Source organism: Drosophila melanogaster, chromosome 2L (assembly GCF_000001215.4).
Source record: "Drosophila melanogaster chromosome 2L".
Taxonomy (NCBI): domain Eukaryota; kingdom Metazoa; phylum Arthropoda; class Insecta; order Diptera; family Drosophilidae; genus Drosophila; species Drosophila melanogaster.
In genome coordinates this window covers 14163483-14181158 of record NT_033779.5, presented here as the reverse complement: position 1 = coordinate 14181158, position 17676 = coordinate 14163483, and the positions used below count along the sequence as shown (strand labels likewise).

The window sequence follows — 17676 nt, the reverse complement described above, 5'->3', positions numbered from 1 at the left end:
TCATAAGATCAGACACACACGTCTTTTGGCTTAAACGGTGCAATGCAATAAAATAATTTTGGGTATAGCTCAGATTCTTGGACGCCCCCCAACAGAGATCTTATCGCCACTTCCGAGTAAGCTACGTGGTTGTGGCCACAATCGTTTGGCGACATGGAAATAACGATCAGAGATTTGAGTTTCGGGTAAGCCATTTCTGGGTTCGATATGCCAGTGATTCACGCTAAATTGATAAGGTAATGCAGAAGCGCAAGCCATTTCCTCATGTGGCCAACTCAAAACCCGGCAACACTTTCTCTTTCGGCCACAAAATCGCGCTCTTTGCTTTCTCTTTGGCCAGATTGCTGCCTCTTCGACACGAGCAACATGTTGCCGAGGTGCGCATGTTGCTGGCGTCTTCGTTGCCATTGCGACCGCTTTTTGGCATCTTCGCGGCAAGCTTGGCTTAAATTGTTACCAAACGTTTAATGATCTTCAGTTAAGCTTCGAACTTTTACCAGACAAGTCGTGTCTGCGGCTGCTACCAACGGCAGTCAATTTAAAAGTCCCCAAACGCGGCTCAAACGTTAACGGAATTTTAAAACCAAGAGCGAAGAAAACTGCATCATTTGCATAAAGCAAATAGAAAACGTAACGAAAATAACTTCGTACCAAGTTGATTTGGATTTAGTGTTATCATTTCGCGTCGCATAACTGACATTTTTTCGTGCGCCCCCTTTTTTCATGGGATATTTGGCAGCGGTATCGTGTTTGTTTTAAAAGAAAATAGTGCATTGATATCGGATCAATTGAGAAAACATTAATAGTTAACGGAGGAAATATATAGCATATCTGGAATTCCCGAGTGAATCATGAGGGTCTCTTTGGCACTGTGGGGCACTTTGTGCCTGTGGGTGGTCACCGCGAATGCACAAGGATTTATACCACCACCCAATGTCGGCCTTCACAATGGGGTAAGTTGGGAAATACAAAATGATCAAGGAAAATAAATTGACCTGAATCGATCATTTCAATAATTGTTTTGTTGTTGTATCGTATATCGCTGATGTTCCACATTCCACAAGACAAAGGCAATGCCTCATAAACGTCATCCCAAATATGTGCCAAATAATCATAGAAATAGAGAAAAAATGTTTATCACTTAATTTGCATTTCCATTGAACGATATGCAAATATTCATTGTTAGATCTCTGGCTTTGTGGGACTCTTCGTTTGTCCCAACCAAATTGACACAGTTTTCAGATCTTTTCGAGTCTCGGCCAAAGAAAGTTGCCATGCGTTGAGTAGTACTCGCATAAATATACCAAACGGTCAAAGATTTCGGAGCGCCTATCACAGAAATTCCCCAGACTTGCATAAGACTTTCTATCAATAAGATAACCCCCTGACTGATCGCAGTTGGAGCTCCCAAGTTCCACAGTCTATTTAAAAATTCAATTATTTAAATATTTGTTTTGGGATTTCAATATTAATTGTTGGAACGTTTAGGACCGCAACTGAAAACGAAAACGATTTTCAACGCCTCAATGAACTTTCCCTTTTCACAAAAATATTTTTATCTTTCGCTCAATCGAAGGTGGGGGACTCGATTAAATGAAGATGCAAAAGAGGAGTAAAAGCCGTAAAGTCATGGGACAACATTTAAACCTGTTCGCGTGGAGTGGTCAGGAAGACAAATATCTTCCAGTATCGTTAAGCAAAATTTTGGTAGATAATCTGTCAAGTCATGAGGGTTTCTTAGAACTTTCGTTTTCTTCTGGCCAAGTTGAAGGTCTCTTAGATAATCGATCACCTTAACCAGACTTTCTGATTTTCCTATGTTGATGTAATCTGATCATGTTGGGCATCCGTTGTTACAGTTTTCACTTTTACGGCTAAAACCCAAAGAGATTTGGCCAAAAGCCACAACAATTTATGATGTGAAATCAACAGCTCTGTTGTCTCCTCTTTTTTCGTCTTTAATCTTTATTTTTGGATGAACTAATGCCTATAATTGAGGTTTGGATTACGTAAAAAGATTTTTTTTTTGTGCTGCGGGCAATGTTTGGATATGGAATTATGGTTGAATTGGCAGGCGGATTAAAAGGCCCTGATTATCGACAGCTTTTTGGGAGTATGAGAGCGGTCAATTAGTGGACAAAAGAAGTTCATGTATATCGGGAATGAATTTCATGTTCGATGCAATATTTGCTTTGTCCTTAACCTTTTCGTGCATCGGTTGACTTGCCAATTTCCTTTCGGGCAACTTGCACAACATCGCCATAACGTAGGAAAAGAAAAACGTGTTTGAACCAGATTTTTGCCAACATCATCTCTCACTATTGACATAAGCTGTGGCAATGGCCTGCGATTGCATCTTAACAATTTTTTACTTTTTGGCCAAGCAACTAAGCCTGCTAAAGAAAAAAGTATCATCATCTTCCTTTTGTCTGGCCATGAACAGGAACTGGCTGATGTTGCATTGGCTGGCCTGGGAGACTTTTGTTGCTATTCGGGATTTGTCGGCTTATTGGTGGCTGTTAAATTTCTTTTCGGTTGATTTTTCCCGTTTTTTTTTTTTTGCTATTGCTTAATTTGAACTTTTATTATTTTGTATACATTGCCTCACGTAGCGCTTGCAGTTGTGTCGTGTAAACTTGGCAGCCCGGCAGTCAACTACTCAGTACCATCTGTTGCCCATCGTCCATGTCCAGTCGCAAGTTCCATAGTTCACGGCACAGGCGCAGCAGCAGAAATCCGCATCCCGGCAGAAACAGCGATTTGCTGTCTGCGAACATGTTTTTCTGGGCCTGCCAAATTGTTGGTTTCTCGTTTGTTTCGTTTTGCTGTTTGTTTTTTTGGTTTTAGTTAACATATTTATGTGTATTTTACCTGACTTGCTTTCACTTTTGTTGGGGCAAATATAATGTACTTCCTATATGCTCGAAAAGAACACAGCCAGCGAAGATCATAGATCCCATTCTGAGATTGCTATTTCAATAGATTGGAAGGTAATTTCATTTATTGAAGACGCTTTTTCACACCTATCACATCACATAATGCATCACACAATTAGGAAATCTTTTAACGTATCTATAAATTTTGGATTGTTATGAAACCGCTGCCAAATTGCTGCTCATCACATAAATTCACTCTTTTTGTTTCGAAGGCAAACAATAAATGCCGGAATTAAGCTTCCCATGGTATAGCCGCTTATCATATACGATTAAATGTAGCCCCGAGCTGGTAATAAATACAGCAGACATTTCTCATTGACTTGCGGCGGGTAATAATTTCATATTTTTGTGACGGGGACCCTACAACCTGTTCGATTTCGGAGCGGCTTTTGTTGTCGCAGCAACAACATCCACCACAAAAAGAAAAATAATAATAAAAGCAGCAAAAATCATAATAAGAAGCCGCATTTCATTGTAATTTCTTTTTTTTTTTTGCGGGCTGGGTTCGTTCTGCTCGTTTTGAAGGCATGGAAAGTGGGTCAATCGAGAGATCTTTATACGAATTGTTGTTGTTCGGTTGCATATTTATCTGAAAGATATTTCAATATCCGAGCGGAGAGGTGACAAACTCTTAATGGATTTAGCTTGAAAAATGAAAGTTGTTTTTGTGGCAGAACAGGAAAGATTCAACGAGAGAGAGAGGTTTAGGTTAAGGTGATGATGCCACTTGCCGGTGCTGAAGAGCTAATCAGGTTCAGGGCCTCAATCATCGCACCTCAATCGCCTTTGATTATGGCCCTCGATGTTTTCCACTTTAGGAAAGTAAATGAGCTGCCATTAGCCTGGCGCCTCTTTAAATCGATTCGCATCAAGCTAATCCCATTGAGATCGCCTTTCAGCTACTAACCACAAACAAATAAAATAATGGAACGCTAATCACACCGGGACAGCGACTGTCCAATTGGATCTGCCTTATTTCTTTATTGTGGTCTTTTTCTGGTCCGATTTAATTTGATTGGCTTTGCACCCAACTGGTTTCGAACTCATTGAGAATTAAATCAATTTCGCTTTTGAATGAGAGGAAAATTGCCTGAAAAGTGAATGAAACCAAAGTGTCATGCCTGATTGGGCTGTGAAAGGGCTGTTTGGGGAAAAAAATCACTGTAAATGTAATAGCATAGCTGATATAAGAGAGATTATGAAATTTTCTTGGTTTCCATTTTCCACCTTGCAACTTGTGCAGCAAGAAAAATTGCATCTTACTCCAAGTATTATGCTATCCTATCAATGTAAATTAGTTATTTTCTGCGCATATATATGTAATTTGAATCTGTACAAGCGTTTTTGCAATTCGCTGACCCACATTTAGTTTAACTAGAACGAAAGAAGGTTGGCTTAAAGTAAAAGGCAAGTTTCTTCCGAGAATTGCGGATCTCCCGCCGTCTAGGAGGGGTTCATGGCATCTTCCGCTTTCTATAGTTCCTCATTTCCCCAGCGAACTTCTCAATTATTAAGCCATTAACATGGTCAGTAAACCACAGGCTTGGTTCCGCATAGTTTCATGGAAACGATCGTCAGAAATTAGCTTAGTGAAAAATAAAAATGCTATTACCTATAAACAATAATTTCACATGGCAACTGGTGGGATCGTTAAAACGACGTCTGGGATGAGGAAAAAGAAAGTAAAAGGGCTCGGCGACATAAATCATCGTTTGATATTGACATACCATCCGGATGGCTTATTTTCTGGCAGGTCATTAAAAGTCACTTGGATTGGCCAACCAAAAAAAATATAAAACAAAATGGGTTTTGTCAAAGCTTTTTGTTGCCTAATTGCAAGTGACGACAAATAGGAATTGGATGTGGCACGTTGCAAGTCGCCTGACGAATGCCGCAATTATCTGTGGTATGTGAAGTAAATAGTAAATATATCAAGGCAATTTTCACCCACCATCACCGTACCAACAGTACCGACAGTACCAAGTGCAGCAAGTGTCAACTTCCGCGTTACTCATACGCCACGTGAAACGGGTTTGTTCAGCTGCATCTTCTTTCTCGCCATAACTCAACGCAAATATGGCCAAAAGTCAAACGATCCTCGGCGAGGAACCAACCGCACGTAATGCAATAGCAATAGCAATAGCATAGGCAATAGCCAAGCCCAACGGCTTGGTTCAAACTGGGCAACCCGTTGTGGCACGGTGTTGTTGCACTTTCGTTTTCTTATTGTTGCTGTGCCTTTGTGACTGGGGCGAAATGTTTATTGCGCGAAAATGAAGAAGCGTTTGTTGCTGCGGCTGGCTTGCAGTTCCCAAAACAAGATTTTCAACCAGCCGATGGTGCTGCATGCTGCAGTTTGCTGCTGCCACTGCTGCTGCTGCTGCTGCTGCTGCTGCAATGGCATCTGCAACTGGTGGACGGGTCGGGTTGGTCTGCCCGGAGATGTTGCAAGCCAAGCCGACGTGGAGTTGCATAATTTGTGTGTGTGTTTTTCCTTTTTAGCTGGCGAGGTGGGAGTCACAGTACTATTGAGCCGCCTGCTCTGCCTCAAAGCACCGAAAACTTGTCCATCGATTTGCACTTTATTTTTGTGCTTTTGAGCACTGCAAATGCGCAGCGAAATTATTTAATGACATTTTGCGGTTTGCCGTGGTGTAATGGAAAAGTTCAGATAACGATTTTACTTTTCTCTGGTATGCATGGTAATAACCCTCGGGCTAGTCAGCAAAAGGTAAAAGGTCGTGGGAAATAAGAATCTTCCTGGAAAGCAAGAAGATAATCAAATCTATAACAACGCTTGGCTGGAAAATGACGAGAGTAAGGATACATAAATAAATTATTTAAAAATGATTTAAAGTAGTTATTGCAACATTTGTTGTTTAATGTTTAATGTTTTACATTTTACAATTCACTAAAAAACTTTGGTTTCCTTAACAAACATCGCTCTAAATGATCATGGTTACATCCAGGGCTGTCATACTTAGCCGCCGCTGATGCAACTCCTTGGGCACTTTCCACCTTCGCGTATGTTCCCTGGGCAGGAAGTCAAAGCCCTCGGCGAGGGAGATGCTCTGCTTAGTACCTGTCAGGTCCGAACACGCCCCCGACTTGCAGCAACCCACTTCGCACTTCAGTTGGCTGCTTCATGCCACATTATCGCCACCGACAGACCGAATACCCCAGTACAGTACACCATGGGGCCCAAACTCCCGCAGCCTCTGTCAGCCACTTTCGGTTGGTTGGCGGCATGGAGTGAAGAAAACTGAACAAGAGTTGCAGTAAATGCAGTAAAAGAAAAACACTTTTCGCAAGCTTCGGTGATTTTCTGCACCGCAGAAGTTCCATAGCTGGCATTTCAGTTGCATTTCCATTCGCCTCTTCGCGGCACCCAAAGTGCTTCGTTTTGTTGCAAATAATAAATTTTAATTTGCTCGGCGGTTTTTGGATACATTTTCTTCTCATTTCGCTGCGGCTTCGCCTGCGCATTTGAGTGCATCAGTTGGGCATGCAAGGCGAAATGCTTTGAGCTTTCGATTTTTTCGCTAAAAAATATGAAAGAAAAATCGCAAATAGGTCTAACGGGGGGTGTGGAAACGTTGGGAATGCACATCAATTAAAAGGGTAGTAAGTTCAGTCCAGATACTTTTAGAAATCCCGGGAGACTGCTGTCAATTCGCAAGTGAACTCCGTGTGGGGTTACTAACCGCTAAAACAATGGTCAGTCGACCGACCAGATGGGTCTTCGACTTTGTCGCGTTCCGGCCCATCCGGGTAATTGCTAAAAACTGTCACGAACTGCAGCAACACACAGTTTACCGACTCCGGCTACCAACAATACCGAGCCGATGGCAATTTGAAACATTTGCCAGACCAAAAACCATAGACCATAGACCAGAGTCCGAAGACCCCGCGACGACCCTCCGCAATTTGCATGGGGTCTATTCCTCGGAATGACTGAGCTTGCGTGACCAAAAGCGGGCACGAGACCCAGCAATGTGAGCATTTGGCGAGTCAAGAGCAACGAGCTGGCTGCGATACAATCTGAAAATGACTTAATTGGTTCCTCCGCCTGGTGAAGGTAATTAAAATGAAAAGAACTTCACTTTCGAAACCAGAGTATTCGGCACTGGCGCACTCCTAACCCACAAATTATGGATTCCAACTGAACATGAAGTGGAGGAAAATGGAAAACCAAAAGTTTTACATTCCATTCCACTGGGAAAACAATGACAAATGATATGTGGGTGGGGAAGTCTAGTTGCTGGCTCCAAATGCAATCGCATGTCTGGGAATCTAAGGCAATGCTAATATGTAATTAAAGCATTAGACAAGCGTTAAGTTGGATCGCTAGAAAGATCTGAGGCGCCAAGAGGACTTGACAGCGAACTGGGAGGATGAGACGCCTCAGTTGAGTGACGGAAGATTACAAAAGCAGCAATATACACGTCAAATTCATTCAAAGGTCTGTCAAGACAGTCACCTAAGCCCATCACGACTTATAGCCTCACATTTTTTCCACAATTTGGCAACGTGAATTGTTAACCAAGGTCGCAACCGGTATAAATAAATAGTCTGCCCATCCAAATAGTGGCCTGACCCATATAATTCAAACAAACGCGACAACACCTTAAGACTTTGCATCAATTGAAATCGAGGCGCTCAATTCAAGTGACAGCCCATGGAAATGAGTAGACAAACAAACCCAACTCAATGGCTCTGAAGTCACTAAAGTAAATACAAGTGCGAAGTATACGGCTTGCCAGAAATATGCGTATTTAAAGCCTTTGTATATTGGTGCCATTGAAATACTCTGTGACGGCAACAAAAACGGAGAAAAATTGCACAAAATTACAAGAGCTCGGGATGATGAGTTCAACAAAGGCTCCGAAATCTTGGACGGTTGATGAGCGTGGAAAGATTTTTGGGCGTGTGGCGGTACTGTCAATGAAATTTCACGGTAAGGTTGAGTAACCAAAACTGACGAATGCAAATCTCTGGTACGCCTTTCTTCGAAAATGAAATTGTAATATTTTCCGGCGGTTCTCTTGATTGTACGCTACCGTCCATCAACAAAGCGGAGTAAATAAATCTTTGAGTCCAACGATGTGGGCGCCAAACTCCTACCTGAAAAATATCTTGGCCATGGCTAAAAGATGAAAAGATATATGGCATGCAATTTACTTTGTGCGTGCGCCAAATTTATTGAATTGGAAAGTAAAAATTGCAGCGTATTTAAATTTATTTCCAACAATAATATAATTTTTAGAGGTTTTTGTCTAATGTCCGACTCGCACGCAATTGCCATTGATAATTATGAGGATCTTTCAGGCGATTGTCTGCCAAATAATAAGTGTGTTATGATATTAGTAGGCTGATATTGTGGTTTTGAAATTGAAAGTGTGTTGAGGCTGAAAATTGAGCTGTTTGTTTAAAAAGATTGGGCTTCTGATAGTGATCGACTGTGTGGTCTAATGATCATAAATTACTGTCTGCACTGAAATTAAGCAATTTAAATACCAATTTAAAGTTTTAGTTTGCGCTAAATAAAAATTGTCACTTTCTATTTAAGTACGACCTTCCAAGACTTCACATCTAGACAGCTATCTTGCAGACCGACATCCGAAAATCATAATACGCCATTTGTGGGCACTATTAAAATTAAGTTCGCTGCAATTAGCCATATGAACATGTTAATTACCCAAAAACAGATGGCCTATAAACCCGAATTTTCTCATGCCCCACACAGAGACCAAAACAAAAAAGAAGTGGGTTTATTTAAATTACACTTGCTTAGTTTAGTTAAGTATCTCGCAGATACTAAAGAAACTGCAGATGCTGCCCCTGGCAATGCTAATGATATAATAAATCTTAGCTGCTCGTAAAAAGTGTCAGACTGTGTCAAATTAAGCATATGAGCCGAGCTTCCATGCACAAACTTTGGTGGAGTGTCGTCGGATGCATTTGTTGGATTTTAGCTACCTGTGTGGGCCAGCGTGGGTGTTGAGATACAGATACAAACACACGACTCTAAAAGGAAATGAATTTATGCAACTTTTGCCATTGGCAAAATGCCTAATTCGCAAATGAGTCTGATGCTTCTTCAATTAAATTAAATTTGTATGCCACTCATGTTTTGAAGTGCCGAGATACCTGCAATTGCATTAATTCACAATTTTGTCTTGCTGCAAGCGATTCTGCAATTCTTGAAGTGCTTTGTGGAAGCCAAGTTTCCAATTAATGGGCATAAGCAGTTGTTGGAGTATCAAAGGATGGTAGGAATTGCTAAATTACTAGTTTATTGTTTTTATGAAACTGAAACAGATGGCTAATTATTTCAAATTCATCGATATAATTTGGAATTCTCATTGGTTTGGCTTTTATACGGGTCATTAGGTATGTAAAGAAAATTTCAAATGAATTTCATGAATTAAAATTCAAGCAATACAGTTTCCCTAATTAATCTGAATTTAAAACAAACTACAATAGTTGATATCTCAGTAATTTTGATGTGAGCCAATGGGTATTAAGTACCCAGATCATCAGTGGCAACCTCGCACAACTGTCTGCTAAATTGCCTTATTTGTTTTCTCAGATCTTAAGTACTTTTCCCTACGTTTGTGAGAGTGAAGCATTTTGAGCGATAATATCTGCAGATTCGTACGCGAGGAGTAACCGAGCTGACCAAGTTTCTTTTTTTTTCCTTACTTGCGCTGCTTTAAAGAAATTGTTAAATAATATTTGTTTTTGCTTCAATTCGGTTGTTTTAACCGCTGGTGGGTTTCGCCTGGAATCTTTTCATTGTTGCCGCCCTGTTTTTTTGTTGTTCGGACGATGGCTTCTTTCGCTTTCATGTGCTGGCCGCTTTTTCAGGCTAGTTGTAGGTGTTGGCCAAAGAGCCGCTTGAGGCAATTTCTTATTTACCTCATTTAATTACACAATTTTATGTAAATTTCACTTTTTGCTGTTACTGCTGAAGCCATTGTTGCTGGGCATTCTTTTGTGCGGCCACAAATTAATTACTTATTTGCTTAGCCGGTTAGCTATTTTGTTGGCCATTAAAATGCCTTTAGGAAATCCACAGAAATATTTTGTTCGCCTATTTTTTTTTGGGCCATCTTTGCAAATTGCAGTCATTTCTCGATAGCCCCGAAAAGTGAAAGGGAATTGCCAAATTTTTGGATTGACCAATTCTCGAAGTAAAAAGAAACGAAACGAAGCCGCCACACAAAACTAAGCCATCAACTGCCATCAAAAGCTTATTATGCACATTTACCGTCATATGGTGACTGTCAACAGGGGGAATGCAGGAGGTTACATCTTATGCTAACCAGTTTTGGTTTGGGCCAAAAATCGAAACTAAGCACTCTGTTCTGGACTTTATCGATCGGAATGGCTGATGTGGAAATAATGTGAGCGCGATTTCTTAGATTTAACTAAGATCAAGATGCACTGTGATGATAAGTTAGACAAACAATTTAATGAGCCCCAAAATGTGGATGACAGCCCAATAATAAATTACTTTAAACGATGTCCCAGCTTTGGCGGCTGCTGAAATCTCTGGCTATTTTGCAATGTTATAAAAGGTTGTACCCAAATGATTGGTTACCGAGCCCAGGAGATTTATTTACTATATTTCAATATCTTCCTAAGAAAATGTATATAATTGGCCCACTTTTTGCACTTTGTAATCTTTAATTTGATTCGATTAAAAAACTCAATGTTCTTTACTTATCCCAAATACATGGAGCCTCATTAGCTGTTAGATTGATGCCCAATCTGACATCTGACATGTGCAGCTCTTTTTATGGCGAGAACACAAATTGCACAACACGACTTCGATCGCCTCTGAAAAAAGATCCTCAGATCAGACCAAAAACAACCTTGAAACTCTGTGAATTGCATTATGTGGTTACCGAAACTCCAAAACAAACCACCAAGTGAGGTAGAAAGAACACACAAAGATCCAGTGCAAAACTGGAAGGCAAATGCATTTGGTTTTTCCTCGGTTGACTGCGGGGCAGGCAGGAAATCCGAAAGGCAATCGGGGAAAACGAGGCCAGCTTGGATGCCATTGGCCATTGACATGACCGAAAAAATAAAAACTGGAAAACTTGTAAATTGTGCGACTCTCGAAACATCTCGCAGAAACCTCAGGCTGTTGCGCAACTCAGGATTTGAAGAATTTACGGCCTCTGATTTTGGGTGACTATTAATGAGCGCACCATTTCTTGGGGCTTGAAGGTCTTGCGGCTTTGACTATTAAATTCTAATTAGCATAAACATCTTAAATGCTCACTAAATACCAAGCGGATCACTTTCACTGCGAGACTAAACTAAATCTAAAAAGAAATTTCCAAAAATTTCGCTTTCATTTCGTATCTTGTCGGTCTGAGGCCTCGTAATACTTGTCTCGACCCCTTGTCTGGATGTGTGTGTGTGATGAGAAATCAATTATGAATTATTAACAAATTAGCCGGCAGCTGGAGTCATGTAACTGACAGATACATCGTGGATCACAACGCCCCGGTGAACATGTGAAAGATGTTTCTGTAAACTGGTTTCGATCCGGTGGAATGTAGTGACTTCTATCTCCATGGCATATCATCTTCGATTAGCATAATGCTCGTTTCATTTGACAGCCACGGAATGGAAAAGTTTACGTAACGAAATGTAGTCGGTTGTGGGAGCTCATCCCCCTTTTGTTACTCTAATGGAACTTTCTTTGTTTATCTAAGCTAATATTTTAGTTGTTAACAAATTATTGTGGTGTTTTGGACCAAAAACACGAGCTTGATTAGGGGAAACCCAATCTTTGTTATAGTAATATTGAATGGAAATAGAGATACTTCCCAAGCTTTATATACTACATGTTTCTATACTTCATTATAAAATTTGAGTTGTTAATAATATTGGTAGCGTGATTAATGTTTGCCGGTTGATTTTTGTCGATTGAGTAGCACCCACACTCCATGTGCCAATCATTTGACATATTTTGCCCAGTACCAAACAGTTGGGTATCAACCACGTGGGTTGCGGTGGCATTTGGTGACAGCTACTACCACCTGCTAGCAATGGGTTAATGGCAACGCGCATGCGCAGCGTGTTAATTGTTGGCCACAGATCGGTGGCGTTTAAAAACGAAAGCGTTTTGCATACAAGCGCCGTGGAAATGTTGAATGAATACGCTAAACCACGAAATTGACATGTTCGATACATGGCGTACAAACTTTTGCGGATAGACAGAAATTGAAAGAGAAATACGTGGGGCCCTATGAGGAGTGGGGTTCAGTGGCTCTTGGGACGACGATGCTGATTGCTTTGGCACTTGATTGATGACTGATTGACGTTTTCACCGGCCAGGCAATTTGTAGGGAAAAGTCATCTTCAAAAGGAAAGAAAATTGTAGGCGTAGAAAAACAGAAATTTACGATGAAGATGCATGACAAGACATTCGATTTTTTCCGATTACCCTAGGCGGCCTAAAAGTGATTTCACAGAAAATATACCCACCCAAAGAATGACTGAGTTTGTAATTGAGCAAGCTTTTATTCCATTATAAGAAAGCGCCATAACTCCTTCATTCACCTGCTCCAGCATTTTCATCTCTTCTCCAATTTAATCATTGCCCCTCCGATTAGGTTGCATAATCCCACTGCCCCATCCCACAGTTAGCTTTTGACGGCATCATCGGAGCAACAATATCGCGTCATGATGAGGTGCGGCATTAGCGGCAACAACATAATTACCATGCGAAAAGAAAGAGTCAGGGGTCGAGTAGCCTGATAACGCCTCAATCTGGCATCGACAGAGCTCGGCGGGAAAAAAAGAAGATTTATGGCCCAGGCAATTAAATTATACATACAGCAGTTTAGCCATAAGACAAAAAACTCTGTACATCTACAATATTCACGGCAGCCAATGCAGCTTCACCTTCTCCTGTGGATTTTGTGTTGAATAACTGTTTGTAACAATTGCTCGACGACTGACCATTTGCTTGGCCCCTCAATTGGCAATACGTATACGCGGTGTATGACGGCTAGTTCGGCCAGGGCGGTCCTAACTACAAGATTGTATAAGCAGTTTGCTCGTTGAGAGAGAAACTCTAATGACATCTGCAGATGGAAAACAATACAAGTGGGTTAGCAAGTGAATAGAGCAACTTCAATTGGGGGAGGGAGCATGAAACTGTCATTACATAAATTCATGCTTACTCGGATCTGAAATCTGTGTGCATCATTGGTATTACTTTCATGGGCAATCAAATTTTACAAGTGACATTACCATCATTTAAATGAAGAAAGCCCAGCAATTGCACTTTCATCTTCCGTAATACGTATTTTTTCGTGGCGCAAACAAGTTTGCCATTTTTTTTATGGACTTCAACTTGACCGACTGCCCGCCAATAAGGACCCCTAGCCAAACCAGACACACAGTCCAGTTTAGCCTGCAAAAGTGGAGCGGAGATTGCTATTACAGCCGCCTGTGAAACTGGTTCACGTCTATTTTAGGAGCGTTCACTCAATGTTTGACTTATCTTTTAACTGTCGAGGGATCTCGAGGCAAAGCTGGTTTCTGCTCTGGCCGAGATGATGCAATGATCGCCATGGAAAGTTGTAACTCACCTGTTCCCCTCATTGCAGCCGCCCTTTCACAACTCGCAGCGCCGTCAGCTAAATCTGCAGCAGTACAATCAGCAAAACTTTGTCCAGGCGGGCGTGGAGCTGCCCATTCCCCACCGCTCCCAACATGGCCCCCATCCGCAGCACACGCATCTGCATCACCAGCAGCAGCCGCAGCAGCAGCACCGCTTCGGGCAGTTCCCACAGCAGCAGCAGCAGCAGCATCAGCAGCCCCACAGCAATCAGCAGTTCCAACGTTCGACCCAAAATCAACTTCAAACCGCTCCACAGTTCCCGCAGCAGCAGCAGCAGTTGCCCTCTCCTGCCGCCGGTTTGGATCTGCATCATCAAAACTTCTTGGACTTGCGCAACTTTGCTGGCTCCCAGCAGCAGCAGCCAAATCAGCAACAACATCAGCAGCGCCATAAGCAATTTGGTAAGTCAGACTCAAGATCTTTCCTGATCTTCAACCTGTTACCCTTCTCGTTGTATTCCCCCAGATTCCCGCTTGCAGTCCACTGCCTTCCCGCCACAACCATCTCCGGAAACTTACCAGCAACAGCAATTGCAGCAACAGCAACAGCAGCAGTTTGCCTACCAGCAGCCCCAGCAGTTTGGACCACAGGTTCTGCCCCAGACCACACAGAAGCTGCCCAGCCAGGCACCCGTGCCCACTTTCCAGACGATTCCCCAGCAGCAGAGCCAGTTTAACTACCAGCCACAGTCCAGTCAGCAGCAGCAGTATCAGCTGACTCCCCAATTGGGATTGCCAGTGCCGCAGATATTTAGCAATGTTCAGGCCACACCCTTCCCGGAGCCAACCAGAGGAAGCTTCCAGCAACAGCAGCAGCCAGTGCAGCAGCCTCAGTTCCAGCATCAATTTGTTAATGCTCCATCGCCAATTCAGCCACAGGCCCAACCAGCTGACCAGGAATACAAGCAAAAGCTAATCCAGAAGCACGAGCAATTTGTGGCCAAGCAGTACGAAAAGTCGCAGCACAAGGTGCGTCAGCAGCACGAAGAATTCCTTCTGAAGCAGCACCAAATCAAGCAGCACATCCTGCCGACCATTGTGACCCAACACAATGCCAACTACCAGAACTCACCATATGTGGCAGCACCGGCACGTGGAAGACCGGTGGCTCATCCCACTGAGTACAATCAGTTCAACAGTGCTCTGCAACAGTACTACAAGGAGCACCCGACGACAACGACCACCACCACGACGACGACCACAACCACTGAGGCCACAACCACACCAAAGAAGAACATCTATGCTCAGGTTAAGTCGGAACTGGGAAAATTCCCAAGTCAGAAAAGCAAGAAGCCCGTGAAGACCATTGCCCGGGATGATTTGCTCAAGCAACTCAAGGCAGCCTTGTCCGAAGCACCACAACAACCACTGACGGGAAACAAGACCTACGATGAGATGGACCTGGTTCTGCCCAACGGCCAGCGGGTTCAGGTGATTCGTACCACAGATCCCAATTTGGTCCAGGGGCAAAAGGCATACTCCCAGGAGCAACTGCAAACTTTGCTAGCTCAACAGGCGTTGGGTGGCGAAACCAAGCTAAGTTTGAGTGATGTGGCTCCCAGTAAGAGCAAAGATCTAGAGCTGCCCGGTGGTGGAAAGGTTCAAATTCTGCGTTCCCCCGATCCTCAGGAGTCGGACACCCTTCCTTCCGGCTCTCTGCCCGGTGGTGTTGACCTCTCTAGCTTGGCCGCTCTCTACGGCGGTGGTGCCGGTGATATTCAGGGCATCAGTAATGGAGCCAATAGCATTGCCAGTTCCGCAGTCATAACCTCGGATTCCGATGAGCCACCATCCTTGGAGGAGCTGGCCAAGCGTGGACTCATTCCCGATGGCTATGAGATTGAGGGTCTCAGCCCAAAGTCACAGGCACCGGCCACAGCTGCACCACCAACTTTGCCGCCCAAGAAGAAGGCCACCTACGTTTACCTAGAGGAGCAAACCGATGGTAGCTTCAAAATCCAAGGGGTGAAGGCCAACGGAGAGAAGGAGACCAAGCAAACCGGATCCGAAGTGGAAAGCATTCTGGAGCGCATCAGAAGTGGAGAAATTAAGCTGCCGCCTTCGGTTTCCCGCCTAACATTGCCCAACGATGAGCTGGTAGAGATTAAGAGCGGCAAGATTATTCAAACCACGCGTGCACCCACCACGACCACAAGCACAACTACCACCACCACAACTACTCCAACGCCTTTCATTTCGCGTGGAACACCCAGCAATCACAGGCAGTATCACCCGTCGAGGACCTCGACCACCACCACCACCACCACCACAACCACTGCTCCCACAACCGCTCGGCACAATTTGATTTTCGAGAGCAGCACCAGTCATGTAAATGCTGCTAGTCTGATCCGCACCACCACATCTCCCATTTACGGAGGTTCCACAGTGACAGTTTCCCCATATCTGGAAGGTGTATCCACCCACTTGCCGGTGGTGACCGAGAGGCTGTCCGATGTGGCGAACAATGCAGAGCTCCTGCCACCTATTCCCCAATATGCCGATGCCCTCGTCCAGGAGACGGAGAACACCGAGAAGGCCGCTCAAGCAAATCCCCCAACCAGTTCGGTGCTGTCCAATCCTAGCGAAGACCTCCTCCAGATATTGAAGACTAACGGACTTTTCGCCATGGCCAAGTATCTAAGGCAGTCGGGTCTGGACAGCATACTCAACGAAACCGGACCGTATACCATCTTTGTTCCCACTGATAAAGCCTTCAAGAATCTTTTGGTGCAGTTGGGAGGACCAGAAAGAGCTGAGGAAAAGTTCCAGTCCAATCCCAGATTGCTGAGCGGGGTAAGTTGACCCTTACTAAAATATAAAAAAATATAATGTCTTACACGTTCTCTTTTTCATAGCTCCTACTCCATCATGTGATCCCAGGAGCTTTCGAGATCGCCACCCTGCAGGACGAGATGACTGGCGTTTCCCTGGCTGGAACACAGCTGCGAGTTAACCAGTACAACATGCACGACCAGGAGTGGAATGATGTGACTGTAAGACGGCAATAATTCAATGAAATCTAAAAACTTCACATTTATAATTTATTTTTGTAGCTCACCACCATCAACGGAGCCATGGTTGTGCTGAACAAAAAGGACATCAAGATCCCGCAAGGAGTGGCCCACGCAGTCGATCGCGTTATGTTCCCACTGCCCGTTGGAGATATCCTGCAGACTCTGCAGTCTGATCGTGAGGGTCGCTTCAGCAATTTCCTGAAGATTCTGTACACCTCTGGACTGTCTGAAAAGCTTCAGAGCAAGGGTTAGAAAATGTTGAAGCCAAAACTAAAATCTTTTCTAATGAATGTGAATTTTCAGGTGTCAAGACGTACACTGTTTTCGCTCCTGTGGACAAAAGCTTCAGCGAACTGGATTCTGATACACTGGAGAAGCTGTACAATGACAAAGATACTGCCGAACAGTTTGCCATGAAGCACATTGTTCCCGGGGCTCTTTTCTCTGCTGGTATGCGTTTCTACCAGGTTAAGGACTCTTTGTCCACTGGCAAAACCGTAATCCTCCAGAAGACATCCGCGGGCAAGATTAAGGTCAACGATGCACAGATGGTCACATCCAATATTCCAGCCACGAATGGAGTGATTCACGCCCTGGATGGAGTCTTGGCGTGAAGAGATTAAAGCTGCCGGGGTCGGAGAATCCCTTTATTAAGCAGTTTTTGGTTTAAGCCTTAAGATTAGTTTAAGCGAGGAGGAGTTTCATCAACCACATCCAAAATTGATAGTGAAATCTTGCCAACGTCCTTAAAAGGACTTAAGAAATTACAATCTTTTATAGAACTGGTGCAAATCCATCATGTATAAGAGATATACGCAACGATTTGGTGCTTCCATATACTTTTCTGTATTTTTCTTTTTCGCCTTCATAAAACAGTCATTACAAATAGTTCAATTTAAGAAAGAAGCAGAGAATATGTAAAAAGAAGCCAAGACAGTTGGAATCTGATTGGTATCTAAGCTAAGTTCACATATATTTATTTTTGGCATTAAATCATGTGCAAATTAATTTGCAAAATTCTGTAAAATAAATAAAAAATATAGTTAAGAAATATCTTTTGGTTCTTTTATTTA

The 17676-nt window shown here is 43.1% G+C and overlaps 1 protein-coding gene across 1 annotated transcript; it reads left to right on the top strand.

The window, feature by feature from the left end:
- The first annotated feature begins 472 nt into the window (after positions 1–472).
- Positions 473–17651, top strand: CG43333 (uncharacterized protein). Its single transcript, NM_176037.3, has 6 exons — positions 473–953; positions 13577–13991; positions 14056–16382; positions 16445–16582; positions 16643–16850; positions 16907–17651. The coding sequence occupies exons 1-6, from the start codon at positions 852–854 to the stop codon at positions 17215–17217; spliced, it is 3501 nt and encodes a 1166-aa protein (NP_788051.1). The 5' UTR covers positions 473–851; the 3' UTR covers positions 17218–17651.
- The last annotated feature ends 25 nt before the right edge of the window (positions 17652–17676 follow it).